A 14774-nucleotide genomic window follows, 5' to 3' on the forward strand; every position below is an offset into this window, starting at 1 on the left:
ATTTGAAAGCCCTCTACAGTAATTTTATGTGTTCAATAGAATATTTTTGAGAAATGTGTATATCTTTTCATTAGACTCCAAGGCTAGTCTATGAAAATCCTTATTATTCATATGAAATTTAAAGTTCCAAATATATTAAGCCATACTTGTTCCCATCGTTCACAGGAACCAGACAATAAATCGACTCCTTTGGCCACCAGGATTCTACCTGTAAATGGCAATCCTGAAGCCAAAAATAATGGATGACCTTCCCTAAGCATTCTATTACTAAATTAAGCAGCCACACTGGAGAAACAAAGCTAAACTATAGTTTCCCCAAAAGGGAAAGTGTTAGAAAATTTAAACAGAAAGAGAAAGCGCCTTGATAAAGACATCAATAAAGCAAAGGTATGAATCACTTCCTACTTCTGACCCAACCCTACTTTATTCTCTACCAGAGATACCAAATCACAGTTCACTTATGGAGAAAGTAGGACATAATAAATGTGATGAAGACTTCTGCCCACTTTACATACTATTTGTTGTTGTTATTAGTGGGTTCGGCTAAAGAAGATTAAAACAAATACCCTGGAATTTAAATAAGCTCTTAAGAAAATATATCATGGGATAACCTAAAAAAAAAAAAAAAAAAGAAAGAAAGAAAAAGAAAAAGAATTCCAGGGAATATAGCCAGAATTTACCTTTTTTTTAAATTTTTTTTTATTTATTTATGATAGTCACACACACAGAGAGAGAGAGAGAGAGACAGAGAGAGAGAGAGAGAGAGAGAGAGAGAGAGAGAGGCAGAGACAGAAGCAGGCTCCATGCACTGGGAGCCCGATGTGGGATTCGATCCTGGGTCTCCAGGATCGCGCCCTGGGCCAAAGGCAGGCGCCAAACCACTGCGCCACCCAGGGATCCCCCAGAATTTACTTTTAAAACTACTTTTGACCTTCCAATACAAAAAGGATTTGAATTATTATTCTCCAAGGACAGATGGCTCCAAGCGGAAAGGGCTACATGATGGACTAAATGCAGAAAACAAAAGAATGAACAATTGTACAATCCAAAAGTCCATTCTTAAATTTACCTAAAAATTCAAATACGAGTATCATCTACATCCCTTTCCCTGGAACTCACACACTTGAACGTGAGTTTAGAACAACATACAGGCCTGAGCCAGCCCTATTTAACAGGAGGTGCTGCATTACGGAGGCCCTGCCAGATGAGCTCTGTGTCCGCATGACTCCATAACAATGAGAAAGGCTTCTCAGGCTACAGTGATGAGGTCAACTGACTCGAAACCATTATCTGAGTCCCTACTATGTGTCAGCACCGTGTAGGGTAGGCTCTGAGAGCCCACAGCAGTTACTGTAGTGCTGCCAGGGGGAGATAAAGGCACCTTCTCACAGCTACTTCTTCAATTATTCATGGTAATAGGACACAGACCAGCAGGCATAGCTAGAATCCACAGGAAAATCTCAAATTTCCTTTTGTTTCTATTTGCCACACTCTCCTTCAATGTTAATAGAGCTGATAACTAAAGTAACTATTTCAAGAACGTTACCAATTGGAAAAGTGAGTACCTGCTAATGTTTACAATGTTCTGATGACTTTTTATTGCGCTTTATGAAAACCAGAAATGTAAAAGCCCTTCAATGAGCTATACATCTCATCCTTACTTTAAATCACACCTCAAGGCATACCTCCCTGCCCAGACCAATTCTTCCGTTCATCTTCATCCTAAAATTCACCAACTCCACAAATACTCCACTGTCATATAATTAAAGTGATTTTTAATCTCCTAGGATTAAATAACCTCGGTTGTCTGTAAATAACAACAATACCTATTCCTAACCGTGGGTACCTATCATCTTTTAAAGCTAATGAGAAAAGAAAAAAGAGCTGTAAAGTGGGCAAAGCAGAAAGGAAAAGCAACGTCCCATGTAATGCATAGTCTAAGTAGCTCTGAATAATAGAGCTAATTATAATTTGCAACCCCAAACCTGCTGAGTATGCCTGCTGAAGCACTATCAACTGAATGAAAATTAATACATCCTATCCAAACCACATGCTATTTACTCCAACAAGTCACTTCAATTCTGTGAAGGGGATTATTCTTTAAAGCATGTCAAGTATTTAAATTTTACCATATATTGACAATTCACAAATTAACAGTTCTAAAGTCATTAGCAGGACAAAAATGCAACCTTTCTAATGAGTTAAATAGTGCTCATTTCTGCTTAAACAGGTGGGAAATTTGGTGGAAATTTTATCATTGAATTCATCAGAGAGGAAATTGTCATGTTCAAAGGGTCAACAGATAGCCACTCCATATAACTCCCATCCCCTACGCTCAATTTCAAAATATCTTGACATGCCATTCTTGATTATTTTCCTGTGAACTAGAGTTGTAGAGTCTGATAAAAAAAAATCCACACTCCGAATAACACAATAGAAAAGCAAACAGTACTGCAACAAAGGTAAAGAGAAATGCCCTGCTGGTGTAATACCATTTTCAAGGGTCTCTCGACAATTGCATCTGAAGAGCAAAGGTTCCCTATTTGATAAATCTGGGGTCTCACTGATTCCTCCATGCCTCATCTCTTTCAATGGGAAGTCACATTTTGCATACATCTCACTTTAAAACAAACAAAAAAAAGAAGCAGCTTATTTTACATAACAGAACAATGAGGTTGTACTTCCACCTACCTGGAAAGCAAATAAGAATTGCATTTGACAATGATTCAAGCTGAAAGACAGGCATCCTATATCCATAGGACACCACTTCTAGGGACACTGGAAACTGTATGCTAGAATATAGAGGTGCAGCTCAAGGTCTATGTAATTCTTCGAACAAAATAAAACATTTTCTCCAACTGGCAAAAGAGAGATGGTTGGGATGAAACAGGGACTCTCCATCAGTACTAGACTGCTTTTTATGTGTTCTTCAGTGACAAAGCTATCAGACTAGTAGTAACAGGTACTTAGAGTTCACCTCAGATCAACTTAAATTTTGACTAATTTTGAAGAATAAGTCATATTATCTTCAAAAAATACACTGAAGGGGCACCTGGCTGGCTCAGTCAGTGAAGCATGTGACTCTTGATCTCAGGGTTGTGAGTTCAAGCCCCATGTTGGGTATAGAGATTACTTTAAAAAAACTGAATCTTAAAAAAAGAAAAGAAATTACACTGAAAATAGTTCTGTAGTTCACCTTTGCATTGACAAAAAAAGATATTAATAAATATTTTAATTGGATATGAAGAAATGTTATGGAAAGTATGAGAAAACACCTACTCACTAAAATGATAAACCTCCATCCTGGGGTGGGGGCAGGGACAGGGGCAGGCAGGGAACTTTCCTAAGGGAGAGGAGAGGTAAATTCACATTTATGATTTTTTATGAATAGTATTTATGAAAGAGGCAGCGTATAACTCTAAAAGGCTTATATATTTCTTTGGCGATTTTTGAGTTCCTTGTCTACTCTAAATGGTGTCATAAAGCACTGATTGTTTGATATATTTCAATTTCATTTGGGGCTAAATAGCTCATAGTTTTATATTTGGCTAATAAATCAGACAGGATGAGAAATATCACCAGGAGTTTTGTTTTACAATAGTGAATTTTTAATGGAAATTATAAGGCAAAAAATAACTTAAGAGTCATACATATACCATAGGTTCATGATCACTCCAAGTGGTGCTTACCTGTTTTTTTACTGAACGACTGCTCATGATTTTTTCTACCACTGGACCTTCTGCATCAACAGATTCCTAAAAAAACCAAAACCAAAGTAGAATCAATCAACCCAAATGGAAACCATCCCATTCCATGGTATAAAAATAAGAAATCATTCCCTTTACGTCTACCTTCCTCCCCTTTAAATTCATACCCTTTAAATCACTGGGTAGAAAGTCACCAGTGGGAAATTATGACTGAAAAGAACAAGACTCTCACTCTCTAGAAAGGCAAAGGAAGATCTGTGTTTATTACTTCATGATTATGTGGTTTAATTATGTGGACTAGCATGGGTCCCTAAAGCCAGAGAACATTCAGAAACTCCAGCTGCCAAGAGAAAATAATCTCTGCATGATAGCAGTCAAAAATATAACTTTTGCTCATCTATACCCATGGGGTAAATATACTCATCATTCTGTTATTGTAGGCAGCTTTTATCTATGTTGGTCACATAAAATGTTATATAACAACTTAACATAGCACAAATTACCAAATAAAGTAAAAAATGGCATTTAATATACTTTTCAATGGGTTACCAGTTTGTTAACTAAAGTACAGTAATGGTAACAAAAGAGCATTAAAAAAAAGATCTTTACAATAATCAATCCAACATTACTAGCCATATTTTATACAAACTATTTTATCCATCATTTACATTGCACAGAGAATAAAGTATGCCCTGCTGGGTACTACAAGGCAGTAATTTCATAAAGGGGTTCTGACGGTGCCTAACAGCAGGAGACAAGCTTGAGTGGTTTATTAAAGTCCCAGAAGCTACAGTCCTGAATTCTTCAGAGGTAAATTCAGCCTCCTTGCATCCTAGCTCTGACTATTCCTCAACATAGGCCATTAATTCTCCAAAACTGTGTCAAATTATGTATCAGAGGCTCATATAAAAATAAATTTCAGCAAACAGGGCTTTCTAAAAGCTACTGCTAAACATTTAACATCCCACAGTACATTAGCCAATAGTAGATGAATGTTCTCCGACTCAGAGTCCAAGGCTTCCAGCTATTCGAGCTCTAGTCCACCTTGTGCAAGACACGTGAGAACCACACAGAAGGGCTGCTGACCTGCTGCTCTGACTGAGAGGTGTTGGAGGGGGAGTCTCTCCCAGCAGTGTCTGCATCATCTGCCTCCTCATCAGAAATCTTGAACTCCAAGTCTTCTGTGTATCGCTTTCTCTTCACCTGCCTGCTGGAACGTCTCTTCTAAAACAAAAACAAACAAATCCAACAAAGCAAGTTTAAGAAGCCATCACTGATGCTCTTTATAACTTTTCAGGATGGCAATATGTATGTATATATATATTTTTTTTACATTAACCTCAGCGAAAAGCTGATAATTTTAACCCTGTAAATCACATAAGAAACCACAGTGGCAGTGAACATAATGGAAATGGGGTGGAATCTGGAGTCAGGTGTCTGGAACTTCCAAGGCTCCGTCACTCCCGGTTACCAGATCTTCAGCTGGGGAATGGAAGTAATGACACAACTGATTCTTTAGTCAGGCGGTGCACCGCTCAGAAGTGAAAGCTATATAGAAGCTGGATGACAGGTAAACAGCAGTGTATACTATTCTACTTTTGTATGTTTTAAGTTTTTCCTATAATAATAAAATATCCAAAAAAGTGAAGGCGTTAGAAGATAATCTGTAAATTACAAAGTTCTATATAAATACTGATATAGTACTTCAGAGGGCCATTTAAATAAAAGGTTTGCATTTTAATCTTGGCAATAGTCTTAAAATTTTTGAGGAGATGAAAGACTGAATGGCAGAATTTATAGTGAATGACTGTGAAAACTAATTTTAATTTTTTTAGTTAAATTTTTTACCACACTGATTAAAATGTAAAGTTCTGGTAATAGCTGGTATTAGTAAGATTATTAGCAAAATGGTCTCCTCCCACCCCAACGTCAAAAGACTGGGTTAATCCACCTTGCAGGACAGTATGGTCATTGTCTATCAAAAGTTTAAAAATGCCCACCCTTTGACCTAGCGATTGCACTTCTAGTAAGGTACATATCTTGAGAATATCTGCAAGATATCTCAATTGTTTTTTAGACCCAAACTTTTATATCTTCAGAATGATCTGCAAGATAAATTGTAAAATAAAAAGCAAGTCACATAATAATAAGCAGCTTATAATTCTATTTAGGATAACAGAAATGCTTGTGCATCTCTTTGTATGTATGACTCATCAATACATAAACTCAAAACAAGGACATTGAATGTCTCGTTTACTTCTCTAAGACTACAGGAATATTTGCTAAGAAATGGTATATGTATACACTTTCAATAACAACAACAACAGAAACCTGAAAAGACACACAACAAATTGTTAATAACTATTAATTCTAGGGAGTGAAGTGAATGGAGCAGGAGGAGATTTACACACTTTTTGCTCAAAACAGTTCTGTATTGTTAGACCTTTTTGATGAAGATTAGTTCTGTCAATTAAAAACAAGAGGAAATCACCTTTCGTTAATATGTGTATTTGATAAAATCTAACACAACTCTAAAATGACATGGGTAAATTTTAAATCACTGATAAATATAAGATTACAACTTATAGAGGAGTTCACGAAGCACTCAAAATGAATCAAAATACTGAGAAAGTAACACTTATGAACTTTTTTCTAAGAATTATGAAATAAAACATTTTAAAGAGACTCTGAATTTTAAAGTTCGTTAGTAAAAACAAAGAGGCAAGTCACCCCACCATGCAGAACAGAGGGGGAGCAAGCAAGGATATTCGCAGCTTAAGCCAGGACCACGGAAACCCAGCACGGAAGCCCAGCCCACCTTGCCTCGGAGGATAAGATGGATTGAGTTTTGTTTTATCGCACTTCTGCTCTCTCTGCTCTCAGGAGGGGCTGGGAGGCAGCTTACAACACAAACTTGCTACAGTATGACCATCAAATGAGTTGTTTTAGACTATGAGCTCTGATCTTACACAGTCGGGACTGTAGAGGTGCAAAGCACCTTTCTGGCTCAAGGTATGTGGGGTAACCTCTTATTAATAAACTTGTAGTGGCTTAGACCCACAGGGTAGCACATGGACCAGAGTAGAGGCTCCTCCTCTGATCCTCCTAGTCAGCCCTGCCCCAGAACCAATTCTAGGTCAGCAGGGGTTCTGCTATCTGTGACCTCCCCCCACACCACTGGAGGCAATTTGACCTTGGGGGCCCTGGAGGTGAGTGCTGAGTCTCTGAATTGGCCCAGGTTCTCACTATGTGACTTTGGACATACTGTTTTGTGGACCTCAGTCTCCTAATCTGCAGGATGGGGTTCATGATAGTTAACTACCTCATAAGTATATTGTGAAGATCCCATTAGGGAATTAGATCACATAACACAATTCATTTAAAGCATTTAGAACAGTGCATGGTCCATACTAATGCCAAGTGAAATTAGTAGGTTTAAAGTCATCATTAATTAGCTCCACCTTTCCAAAATAATAATAATAATAATAATAAAAATAATAAAAATAATAATAATAATAAATAATCACAAAGTACTGATGCTACAAGGCCAGGATACCCTGCACAGCTTCCCTTCTCTCTTCCCAAAGCTGATCTAGAATAACTCCTGCTCCTGTGCCCATTTAACCATTCCTCATTTCTCAATTGTCAATTTCCTTAAGATATAAATGGTTATCAGTAACGGTATTTTAATTGGTAAGATTTAGCAAATCTGTATTTCATTTAATCTATCAATTTAACTAAATTGAAATGGGCTAATCTATATTTTCATCTTGTTGTCATTACTATAAGGAGGAAGTGCTATCAGTGATGCATCTGGATGTTTTATCAGGTTTCCCTGGTTGGGGCCATGTCACAGTATGCTTCCAGCCTAAGTAACTAGACACCCTCAGATACAGTCTAACACAAATCCACTATACACTAAATCTCCCTACTGAAGAAATGTTCCAGTACAATAAAACAGTAAGCTTTTCTTTTTTTAAACAGAAACTTTATGATTGGTGGATAGAACTTTTTTAATTCTGGAAGTTTGTTCTCACATCAACTGTGGGTTATCAATCTATGCAACAGTGATGGGGTTTGTTAGTAGTGGATACACGGTCATACTGTCATATGACCGTGTATCCACTTCATAAGAGCAAAAACACCAAAAATACAATTAGAACTAAATTTTTCCTGAAAATTGTACATGTTGTTATGGCTTTCTGCCTTTTAAACAATAGTGATCTTAAGTTCATTTATTTTAGGTAATGAGATTCCTTTTACCATTTCCCAACATAAAATCAATTCATTACATAATACACTTCTATTATGGTCTGTTAAACTATTATTATTTGAAAGATTTTTTAAAATCAAAACAAAGTGTAAGCATTCCATTTAAACCATAACTCAAGAGGTGCCTGGCTGGCTCAGTAGGTTGGGCATCTGCCTTTGGCATATACAAATACTTTTGTGTAAACCTAAAACTACTTTTTTAAAAAAAAGCTTATTGGGGCCCCTGGGTGGCTCAGTCGGTTAAGCATCTGCCTTTGGCTCAGGTCATGACCCCAGGGTCCTGGAATGGAGCCCAGCATCAGGTTCCCCGCTCAGTGGGGAGCCTGTTTCTCAGTCTCCCACTGCCCTTCCCCTTGCTCATTTTCTCTCTCTCAAATAAATAAATAAAAACTTTTTTTAGGACAGCCTGGGTGGCTCAGCAGTTTAGCACCACCTTCAGCCAAGGGCACGATCCTGGAGGCCCTGGAGACCCTGGAGGCCCAGGATCAAGTCCCACATCAGGCTCCCTACATGGAACCTGCTTCTCCCTCTGCCTGTATCTCTGCCTCTCTCTCTGCATCTCTCTGTGTCTCTCATGAATAAATAAATAAAATCTTAAAAAAAAATTAAATTAAATTAAAAAATAAAAACTTTTTTAAAAAAGAAAATAAACCATAAATCAAAACTTCTGGGGATCCCTGGGTGGCGCAGCGGTTTGGCGCCTGCCTTTGGCCCAGGGCGCGATCCTGGAGACCCGGGATCAAATCCCACGTTGGGCTCCCGGTGCATGGAGCCTGCTTCTCCCTCTGCCTGTGTCTCTGCCTCTCTCTCTCTCTCTCTCTCTCTCTGTGTGACTATTATAAATAAATAAAAATTAAAAAAAAAACAACTTCTGAACTGAGACTAAAATAATAGGTCAATTTGATAAACTTACATTATTTTAGAAAAGTTACACATAGTTAGCACAGTTATACCAAAGGGAAGATTTAAATGTGTTTCCATGGTCTCTCTGTTGTAGTACTTTGAGATACAATTTTGAGTTTACATTATACGGAATTTAATAGTTTAAACAAATCAATCACAGAACATAAGAACTGTAAGCCCTTCATGCATATGCTACAGGAAGAAACAACAAACAACAGTCAGCATCACTTCCTGTGTCAGGAACACAGAAAGACTTGCCTTCAAAGTCAGATCTTCTTGTGTGGTTGCTTATATTAGCTACTGAACCCATAACAGTTATGCACTAGCTAATTAGAAAGGATGCACTGATGTTTATTTGAATAGACTAGCCTTTTTCTATAAGTGAAATGCAGGAGGGGGAAAAAATCAGTATTTCATAAAGTCCAACTGAGCCTCCATTAATACAAATACTTTTAAGAAACAGCAGCATTATTTGAGAGGGAAAAATGGAATTTTCTTGACCAGTGTGGATAAATCTATTTAATGTCCAAATACTATTGTCATAAAGGCCCTGGTTTAAGCAAACACGATTCAGAAGAAAACACCCCTGTGCATAAAAATAAACTTTAAGATCATTCAAATATTTTAGTCTAAAATTCCCAAAGCCATTAAAAAAAAAAAAAAAAGAGAGAGGTTTACTTACCTTTCCTATCTTTACAGTGATGTGTAAAAGGAAATTACAAAATTCACCCAAACGGCCAGCGGCATCACAAGTTAGTTACAGAACCTAACCAAACCACATTCATTCACGCATACTTTCTTTTTCCTCTCCCTTTCGGGCCCTCTTAGCTTAAGCCATTCCGTGACATTATAGACATCAAGGAGTTCTACTAAAAAACAAACAAACAGGGGCACCTGGCTGGCTCAGCTGGAAGAGCCAGTGACTCTTGATCTCAGGATTGTGGGGTTGGGCCCCACGCTGGGTGTAGAGATTACTTAAAACTAAAACCTTTAAAACAAACAAAACAAAAAAACCCAAACCTATCTGAAATTCTTTAAAATAGAGCTGCAACTGTACTTTTTTTTCTGACTTTTAAGCGACTTGGTAGAGGTATGGGTAGCAAAGTACTCAGTGTGGACTGAACAGTCCGAAAAAGACAAGCAGGTTGTTAGGGGCTGACTTGCGATTCTAACAGGACTCCTCGGTAACTGCTCCTTGATAACTTAGATGTCATTCACTGAAGTGACATTCCTAGCCATCCCAGTGGAACATACTGGCACACTTCCAGAGACTGTAACAAGGAAGTAATTTTTAACGGTCACGTGTAAGGGCCTCTTACCTTATAGTCTAATCAGTGAAGGCAGGATGCTTTACACACAAGAATCTACATTCCTAATGTTTATTTCAGTTTTTCAACTTCTTCCTACAAAATTCTCCAAAAGTCAGGAGAATCTAACACTGAAAAGTTCTGCACTGTTACCATCCAGAAAGTCACTAACTTGTTCACAAAAACTTTATTTATTAAATGACTATACATCCCAACTCTGGCCATCAGATGTCAGAAACCTTAAGATTAGCTACAGATTACATGTTGGTTTTTTTATTCTGTAAAATAAAAGAACTGACAAGCAACCAAACTTCAGAGAAAATCAGAAATATGAAAGCAGCTTTAAATGAACCAATACATCAACAACATGTTAACACAAATATATACATATATATATATCAACATCGAAGGATACATTTACAGAAATAAATGAAGATTCTCAGTTTTATTTATTGTGAGGTCAAAGATGACAAAACCAAGAAGTCAGGGGTTTAACTTCGTGTCAGCCCCCAGCTCTCACCATTGTGGATATAATGTTCCAGACAACAATAAAGCCACCTTTAAAGCAACTCTATAACAAAGACAGAGGAGGTCTAGTGTACTTGATATGCGGCTAAAGTTACCCATGCTAAATAACCAAGGCTCGGGATCAGAATAATGGTATTACCTGAACACCTGGGTCCTCATCTTCTTCAGGAGGAGGAGATGGTGGGGGCGTTTTGTCTAAGTCTGAATTTTCAGAACCTTCTGTTTTTCCCTTGTTGACCTTTTTCTTCAAAGCACTTGCTTCTGAATCAGGTTTCTTATTACTAGAATTCAAAGTGGATCACTTAGTGTTCACTTTTTAATGAGGTTTTCCACATGCCCCATGCCTTATATTTCCCACATTAATATCCCAAAAGTATCAATGACAACTGATAAATCGATGCATGTTGGCCGTTTATAGTCAAATGGCACTCTCAATTAAGTTTTTATAGCCAAACCCCATACTGATGACCTTTGGCAAATATCTGACCTAATTAAAAAGAAATCTCATGCAAAAACTCCTAACACCACACGGAGTACATTTCCTCATCTAGACAATGCAAAATCCCTGCCAACACACCAAGCCATAATGAAAAATCAGATTAAGAAGCAGTTTTTTATCAAGTTTTTAAGGTGCAGAATGTTATGGGTTTTTTTTTTTTAATTTTAATGTCAAGGGAAACTAGACTATAATGATCATTTCTTTGTGTCTCTTGCAGCTTTAAATACTCCTATTTAAGTCCTTTTTATAACTAACACTACTAGGTGTCCTCTATTATGTCATCCAGCTACATCATTATCCAATGAAGCCTTTTAAAATATAACAAAATATATGGCAATTTCCTGTTCTATATAATTTTACTCAATGCTGTCTTCTTAATTTAACATAAGCTTTATTTTGGTGCTAGGCTTTTTTTTTTTTTTTTGACATAGTCACAATAGCCTCTCTTTCAAAAGCTAGGTCTCTGAAATACAAAAATATAGCAAAGCAACCCCAATAATTAAAGTGCATGTTCCATAGAATGTTTCTGTCAAACGTTAATAGGATTTGAATGTTACGTAAGTCAAAAGACATGAATGAACTCTATGAAAAAAAATTTTTTAATTTAAGTTTACCATCACCTTTAGGACATTTATTTGATATTCTTTTAAAATGTACATTTAGTGCTAACTTCCATTCCAATTTCCAAACCAGCCCCAACATTTCCTAATATTATCATGTTATCCAACAATTAATCTAACCTCGTTAATGATTTACATTTACTATTTCTAGAAAGCCTAAAATTCCAATATATTTGAAAACAAGATGTATTTCAAAAACCTTTAAAAAGTTTATTTACTGAAGTTTATAAATTCCAGAAAAGTATGCTGACAGAAAACAGCATTTTCTTCAGCCTCAGCTACTACAAAAGACGCCAAGACATCTCTATGCTTTTATTTAAATAAAGCACATCATGTAAAACATTTCAAAATTATGTTAGTATAATAAAGTATCCACACACGCCTAAAATGTATTTTTGTCATGAGTAAATAAAATATTTGGTAATCCTAAACTAGTTATTTCTAAATACTCAGAGCTTGTTTTTATTTTGTGAACACTTTAGCATAGTAAATAGCCACATAAGGAAGTAACTTACAAAGAATTCAAGATTATAGTCAACGGCAGTTAGGTTTAAAGAGTTCTTTTTATTTAAATTTTTTTTAAAAGGTGCTGTCCTAAAAACTTTAAGTCCCCAAAAGATCCACTGAAAGAATAATATTTTTTAAATTAAAAAAAAAATCCATACAACAGTTCCTCATCCAACTGTCCTAGTGTTTACGCTACACATGGACAGAAGTCTCCCCTACTATGAGGCTCCATTTCCAGCATTTATTTCCGCTCTAACTGCCACAAATTATACAATACTACAGCTGAACGCTGGGCCCCTTTCCTTTCATCTGCACGCCAAGAGCAATCAGATTACCCTGGTAACCAGCGGTCACATGACCAGCACCTGCTCTTTTGGCTGGATGCCACTGACTAAAGCCATCTGCTTCCCTCAATCAGCTTTCAAACATTCTCAACACCTGCGCTGCAGTGTTTTGTGGTTTCTTTTATCAAATCAGTGCAAAACTGCTTCCAAAACTTTACATATTTCTCAAATTTGTTTAAATCAGAGGTAGGCCTGTCACAGAGTTGAACCACTGCCAGGTAAAGTAAGTCGGCAGCCACTGCTTTTCACGGTGACCTCTCTGCACCAGAGCGAAGTACACAATTTAATTTAGTGGGGTTACTGCACCCTGTGTGAACTATCCTATAGGAGTAAAAAGGCTTACTGTCTTAAAGCCACCAGAGCCCAGGTTTGATGAAATATCAATTTGCTGAAGGAGAGAAGTGCTAATGATTTTCCATCTGCCCTTCCCATGAATGAACTATGTGGAACCTCCAAGGCTGCTAAAAGTCAGACAAGACCTCTCCAAATGCTTGGGGGGGGGGGAGGGGGGGGAAAATCTGTAGCCAAGGGAAGCACTCATCCCAGATCTGATTACTGAAAGATTTCTAAACTCATTAGACCTTGCACTATTAACGTTGCTCAGAGACAGCTAAGCATTTCCATGCTGACATCTTCTCAGGACATCAATATACAAATCAAAAACATGCCAAGAAGTCAGAAAAGCTACAAAATCCTCAGTGTCCACCCAAAGACATAACAATCAAGGACAAGATAAAGTTACTTTAATCACTAAATTGCCTTCATTACTGTTTTGCAGTAATCTCATTTGGATGTTCAACTATGTGTTATATTAAAACCACTCTGTCCCAAAAAAGCCAAAGTCATGATTTTTCTTTTAACAAATGAGGTATAATATAGGATGGTGGGTTAGAGCACTGATATGGGTCAGACACACCTTAGTTCAAGTTCTGACGCTGTCACTCAGAACCTTATCTGTGTGGGACCCTGGACAAGCCACACCATTTCCCTGAGCCTCCACTCCTCATCTGTAAAATGAGGTAATTCTATCTTCCTCCAAGATTCGTTAGGAGGTTTAAATTAGATAGTGGATGAAGACTTTGGCAACGTCTGACACAAATGGCCAGGATGCATACACATCTAGAAGGCATTCTGGAACGTCTGGGAGCCAAACCTCTGGCTTGGTTCAGACCCACTCAGGCCAAATCAACTGCAGACTCAGAGACAGAATCCCCAAGCAACACAAGGAGAAGGAAAGCCTTTTATCCACAGTCCTCAACACAAGTTGGAAGAACAAAGCAGCAGACGGTCTCCAATGCCGCTCCTCTCCATGCCCATGACCAGTGTTCTAGTTCAGGCAGGTATCATCTGACACCTTGCCTGTCACAACTGCCTCCCCACCGCCTCGTCACCCGCAGGACCCACGGGTAGGGAGACCTACCACCAGACTGCCGGGGAAAAGGCACACAGTCTACCTCCACAGTTATGATTGAAACCTCTAAGGTTCAAAGCTCACCTTTTATAATGTCAGAGCCAAAACACAGCCATACATTCCTCTCCCAAACTGTAATTTGGAAAGCTGGAAGGCACAAACAGTGCAGCTCTTCCCATTGGGGGTAAGAAAACATTACGAATAAGAAACGTCCCTTAAGCTGACACTACAATGTTGAGAATGAGGCCACTGAGTGGCTTAGCAGAGAGACAGACCCTCAAACAGCTAACAGGACAGCCACTCACTCACGGGTGTAGCCGACACTGGCCTACCAGTGGGGATCACAAGAAAGACCAGGGGTGGGCAGGGAATGCTTTCACCTTCTGGCCCTAAATGGTCTCCATCCTGGAGAAATCATATCTGCTCCCACTCTTCTCCCAAACCTGCTCTGCCTCCCACACTTCTTAGTTCAGGGACATGGCACGCCACCAAAACAAAAACAAAACCAAACCCACCCTCCGCACATCACCACAGTGACCAGCAAAAATGTAAACCTGATTGCATCATTCTGCTTCAAGTCCAATTCCATATGTAATAACATCGGAGTCTGCATTGGCAATATAAGGCCTTCTGCAATTTTTGCAACTGGCAACCATATTATTTTTCTACTTACCTC

The 14774-nt window shown here is 38.0% G+C and overlaps 1 protein-coding gene across 4 annotated transcripts in view; it reads right to left on the minus strand.

Annotated features, from left to right (window-relative positions):
* CHD7 (chromodomain helicase DNA binding protein 7) overlaps positions 1–14774 on the minus strand; it is a 192213-nt gene that overhangs the window by 59996 nt on the left and 117443 nt on the right. For all 4 annotated transcript variants that reach the window (XM_055318220.1, XM_055318221.1, XM_055318218.1 and 1 more), the window contains exons 4-6: positions 10857–10998; positions 4794–4931; positions 3690–3755 (exon numbers count right to left, since the gene is read on the minus strand). In XM_055318220.1, coding sequence (XP_055174195.1) covers positions 3690–3755; positions 4794–4931; positions 10857–10998 — 346 coding nt within the window. The remainder of the gene's footprint in view (positions 1–3689; positions 3756–4793; positions 4932–10856; positions 10999–14774) is intronic.

This window comes from Nyctereutes procyonoides, unplaced genomic scaffold (genome assembly GCF_905146905.1).
Source record: "Nyctereutes procyonoides isolate TBG_1078 unplaced genomic scaffold, NYPRO_anot_genome, whole genome shotgun sequence".
Classification (NCBI taxonomy): Eukaryota; Metazoa; Chordata; class Mammalia; order Carnivora; family Canidae; genus Nyctereutes; species Nyctereutes procyonoides.